The 5320-nt window shown below is 50.6% G+C and overlaps 1 protein-coding gene across 1 annotated transcript; it reads left to right on the top strand.

Moving 5' to 3' along the window:
• Positions 1-498: 498 nt before the first annotated feature.
• Positions 499-2761, top strand: Phlda1 (pleckstrin homology like domain family A member 1). Its single transcript, XM_052165719.1, has 2 exons — positions 499-1790; positions 2187-2761. Exon 1 carries the CDS (start codon positions 514-516, stop codon positions 1762-1764), a length of 1251 nt encoding a protein of 416 aa, XP_052021679.1. The 5' UTR covers positions 499-513; the 3' UTR covers positions 1765-1790; positions 2187-2761.
• Positions 2762-5320: the final 2559 nt, after the last annotated feature.

Below are 5320 nucleotides of genomic sequence, written 5' to 3'. Positions count from 1 at the left end.
GAGCTAGTCCACTCTTAACCTGCCACTACATCAAACCAGTAGCTTTATTGTTTGCCTTAGCTAGTTTCTCCAGGAAGAACTATTTAATGGCTGAACCAAAAAACCAAAAACAACCCCACGATGCACACTTGGGGTTTGTTCCCTGAGATGTTTGCATGGGGGTATTGGGGCGGGGAGGGGGGGAACGCCACGGAACTTCGTCCCTTAACTTTCATGCCCTAGTCTGGAACCGGCTCCGCGCTAACCCGAGGGGTGGCTCCCCAGGCCTGCCTGGATCTGCTACCCGCCCCCGCAGCGGAGAGCCCACCCGCCAGGGAAGGGCGGGGCCGTGGGGATGGCGCCCTGTGGGCGTCGGCCGTCGCCGCCCGGCAGCCACGGCGACCTCAGCGACCGCGTGGAGCCGCCAGGAGTTTCCGGAGCCTGGCTTCCAGGCGGCAGGGGCGGCCGTGGGCGGTGGGGCGGAGCCAGCGGCGGGGGCGTGTCCTCGGCGGGCTCTGGGAAGGCCCCAAGTTAATGAGGCGTACGCCGGCCGCCGAGCGCCTCTCGGAGCTGGGTTTCCCCCCGCGGCGCGGGCGCCAGGAGCCGCCTTTTCCGCTGGGTGTCACTCGGGGGTGGGGAGGGTGGCCCATTGAAAAGCGCCGCGAGGGGCCCCGGCCAGTGCCCTTCAGTGAGCGCTCGCCGGAGGACGGCAGAGAGCAGCCGGCTCACGGCTCCGGGATCTTGTGGCGAGTCAGGACGCGCCTGTCCCTCTGCCGGGACCCCGAGCCACCGCCGCCGCCGCCACCGCTCTGTCTCCTGCGAGTCAGCCTCCTCTGCGCGCTCCGGGCGGGCGGCCGCGGAAGCCGCTGGGGCGAGGACGGCGCCGGGCTGCTACTGCTACCCCCAGCCGGAGCGTCTGGAAGCTTGAAGGCCGAGCGGAGCAGCAGGACCCCTTATGCCGGAAGGATGCTGGAGAACAGCGGCTGTAAGGCGCTGAAGGAAGGAGTGCTGGAAAAGCGAAGCGACGGGCTGCTGCAGCTCTGGAAGAAAAAGTGCTGCATCCTCACCGAGGAAGGGCTACTGCTTATACCGCCCAAGCAGCTACAACAGCAGCAACAGCAGCAGCAACAGCCCGGGCAGGGGTCAGCCGAACCGTCCCAACCTAGTGGCCCTGCCGTCGCCAGCCTTGAACCACCAGTCAAGCTGAAGGAATTGCACTTTTCCAATATGAAGACTGTAGACTGCGTGGAGCGCAAGGGCAAGTATATGTACTTCACTGTGGTGATGGCGGAGGGCAAAGAGATCGACTTTCGGTGCCCCCAGGACCAGGGCTGGAACGCCGAGATCACGTTGCAGATGGTGCAGTACAAAAATCGTCAGGCCATACTGGCGGTCAAGTCTACCAGGCAGAAGCAGCAGCACCTGGTCCAGCAGCAGCCTCCGCAGACGCAGCAGATCCAACCCCAGACCCAGCCGCAGATCCAACCCCAGCCCCAGCCGCAGATCCAACCCCAGCCCCAGCCGCAGATCCAGCCTCAGCCCCAGCCGCAGATCCAGCCTCAACCACAGCCACAACCACAGCCCCAGGCGCAGCCCCAGCCCCAGCCCCAACAGCTCCACTCCTACCCGCATTCGTATCTGCATCCTCATCCTTACCCTCACCTGCACCAGCATCCTCACCCGCACCCGCACCCTCATCCACACCAACTCCAGCACGTGCACCAGCCTCTTCACTCGCAGCCGCAGGGCCACCGGCTTCTCCGCAGCACTTCCAACTCTGCCTGAAGAGGGCGGCACCCGGGCCACTCAAGGTAAGTTCCTAGCAACTTGGGACACCTAGAAAGAAACGTGCCTGCATGGTTGTTGAGTAGAAAGCTTGTTAACCGGTTCCGCTCCCCCAAGCAAACTAAAAAACCGTTTCAAGTTTCTGGAGAGGTGGCAAGAAGATGGGCAAACTGGAGCTTGTAGAGAGAGACAGGGTGGGGAGAGAACTGGAGGAATTCCGCCAGGGAGCGGGGCACGAGGGATAGACCTCCTGCCTTCCCGGTGACCGTGGTGATCACTCTTGGTCAGTGCCACCCGCCTGAGTGCTACTTTATTGTAACGACCTGGTGTCCTTCTGGGCACTCTGTCCTTTGGGCTGGCCGGGAGGGAACAGGGTCTTGACTTCTGAGTCATCCATTTCATTCCGTGTCCTTTCTTTGCAGGTTTTGAGGACTTCGGGAAGTGGGAAGAGTGCATTGCTATTACATTCACTTGGATCAAAACCAACAGTCTCCCCCACCCCGTGCCAGATCAAGTAGTTTGGACTTCACCCGACGGCTAACGCGCTTGCAGTTCCTCGTAGATTTCTGCGTAATCTTCATCACAGTGCAGGAAGCGATTCTGAGTCAAGATGACTTTATTTATGAACCTTTGAAAGGATCACCTAAAGTGATGGACTTTGTAGGAGCCATTTATGTACTGTAATTTTATTTTAATGTTATTTTGGTTTATGATTATTTATTAGTTTTTTTATGCCTATTCTAAGACATTTCTGAATGTAGGCCACCTCCTCCCCCTCCTCGCCAAAAAAAAAAAAAAAAAGAAAGAAAAAAAAAAAGAAACTTTATTTTCAGAAACCTATTTCCTAGTAATCCCTGATCTTGGAAAAGAAAAAGGGAAAGGGTGGTGGAGTGAGGCAAACATGACAAATGGATTCATTATCCCCAGAACATTCTCATAAAGTCGACTCTTTCATTGTATTTGAAAAAGTTGAAATTAAATTCTGATATTACTTTCACGTTTTAATGTCTCTTTCATAGGCACGTAGCATGTGCAGAAGTTTCTTTTAAAAAAAAAAAGCTAATGGGTCAGAATGTGTAATTATGAAAACCTGGTGGTCAAGATTATGATTTTTCTAGGAAGAAATCAGTAAGAATGGCCCTGGATTTGAAAACATTTGAGTACTACCCAGCCGGAGGCCTGATGACTGGCCTGGGATGTGGTGAACTAGTCTGATGTGAGGGGAACTTGGTGCGGCTGTGTAGAAAAGCTTCCGAGTCCTTCTGATCTCACCAGTCCTTCGGTCTGGAGCCGAGAGCTGGGCTCAAGTGCTCCCGGGGTCAAGTGCTCTAGGCCCCCTCCCCAAACGGTCATTTTGATTGTGAGTATTAATACTTCAGTTTTAAAATTAGGGGGTGCTCCACTTGACTTGAGTATTTTTTACCAGAATGCCATACCCTTTACCACGATCTCTGCATACTCAGGTTGGGCCATGTTTTCTTAGCCTTTAACTTTGTCCTAAATGCACTCTGAGAGTAATTTGTAAATATTTCAAAGGACTGGGAACCATAACATTGTAAGTCTTTTACTGAAAATAAGACTGGGCAGAGAAATTAACACTTTTTATTGCTCTGGGGGGGTGGCTAAGTTCACCATTAGGAAGGAGAGAACGGAGAGCAGAGGCTGAGGTCAGCGGTTCTCAACCTGTGCACCCCAACCCTGTTAAGGGTCAACACAGAGGCTGCGTATCAGATCTTAACACGATTCGGAACAGCAAAATCACAGTTAGGAAATAGCAGTGATTGGGGGCTCCCCGAAGGTTGAGAACCAAGGCTTCAGATTGTCAGAAAACAAACTCTTGTTCAACAGTCAGGATGTTGTGGGGGTGGAGGGAGAGGATGTGCTTTTAAAGGTAGAACAAACCCTCCACTGTGTAAAATCAAAGGGACAGTCAAGATTCACAATGGCAGATGCTACTTCAGTGGAGGAGTCCCAGATAATACCAAAGTCTCTAGGGGTTGAAAGCCACTTTCTCGCTGCCTGACTGGTCTCTGTTTGCCCTGATACTTTCCCAGTATCTTGATTAGTGTTTCTCCTGCATCCAAACTGGGATGCTAGTTTTAAGAAATGAGATGTCTTTTTCTTACCTTTTGTACGGAAAGGAGATTCAGCGAGACAAATGCTGTAATGTTGAAGGCATAATTTAGTTGAAAAGTTGCGGGGGTTGGGGGTGGAGGGGCTTGTAACTCGATCAGGGAAACCTGAGTGAATTCTCACCTTCGGGGCTGCCTGATTTGCAGTTGTGAAAATCTTCTGCCAAAGGTTTAAAACAGCATGTATGCAGGACAGCCTCAAGAGCCATGTTGACACATTTCCCATGTTGATTTCCCATGCTGACACATCCATGTTGACGTGGCTTCCTTGGAATAGGACACAAACACGCGGGACCATAGTTTGCATGTGTAGATCCTTTCCGTTAACTCCAGCTCCGTCCAGCTGCATCACTTTCCCTCTAAATTTATGGATTATCAGGATAGCAAAGGCCATACCAAATGACTTGAAAATTAAGACTTAATTGAAAAATTACAGGGATAGAGAGTGGGGGTGGAGGAGTTGGAACTGGAAACAGGAAAACCTGAGGTGTGAGGACTGGTTGAATGATGTGGTGAACTGAGTCTGCCGGAAGAAAATGATGTTTTGTTTTGTTTCTTTTTTTAAAAGACAGGTCTGTTGTTGGATTATATATAGAACTAGGTCATTACATTGCTAAAAAAAACCCAACAAAACAAAACAAACAAACAAAAAAAACCAACAAAAACAAAATCCCAACAACACCAAAAACTCAGGCTTTTAGTTGTTAGAATTTTCATAACCCTGTATCTGTAATAATATGTTAAGGTGACCTCCAAAGCTTTCTTTTGACATTAAGCTGTGAAATCTCAGCGATTGGAAAAATAAGCACGCACGACGCACAACCAAACAAAATACAGGTGCACTTGATGGCTTTGTTCTATTTGTACGAAAGTGATAGAAACCACCCAAAGCATTGGGAGATAAGGAGGTTTCGTTATTAAAAAAAAGTCTGAAAATACTTAATTACTTTTCCCCCAAGAAAGAGACCAAAGGGGAGGGTTCATTTTTTTCTTTTTGAAGTATTCACTCTCAAACAAACATGAAATATAAAAAAAATTGAAAAATGAAAAGGAATGTCTCACCTGGAAACTAAGCTTTTGTCCTTGAGTTTGTGTTGGCAGCCAGCCTCCACACAGCCAGCGCACTACCTCAGTAAAGGAAAGGAGGAGAGGTGCAGGACTCCTGAGCACCCTGGCGGTGGCTTCTCTCCCTCCGTGTTTCCTGAGACAGCCAGGGACAGGCTGAGTTCCATGACCTAACTTAGCGGTGCTTTCTCAGCACATTTTCTCAGACCTTGGGTCTGCTTCTTCCTGAGGTCAGAGAACAAACATCCTCTCAGAACGCATGTCTTCATCAAACAAGCAAAGATTCTCTGATTCTGGAGGAATCAAGCCAAATTTTTCATTTCATATCCCAGTGATGGTTGAGAAGCAAGTGGTTGCAC

Source organism: Apodemus sylvaticus, chromosome 20 (genome assembly GCF_947179515.1).
Source record: "Apodemus sylvaticus chromosome 20, mApoSyl1.1, whole genome shotgun sequence".
NCBI lineage: Eukaryota > Metazoa > Chordata > Mammalia > Rodentia > Muridae > Apodemus > Apodemus sylvaticus.
Note: the sequence above shows the minus strand (reverse complement) of the source record. Positions and strands in the feature narration are given on the sequence as shown.

Coding starts and splice junctions, on each gene's coding strand:
- Phlda1 (XM_052165719.1), top strand. CDS start 514: ATGAGGCGTACGCCGGCCGCCGAGCGCCTCTCGGAGCTGGGTTTCCCC.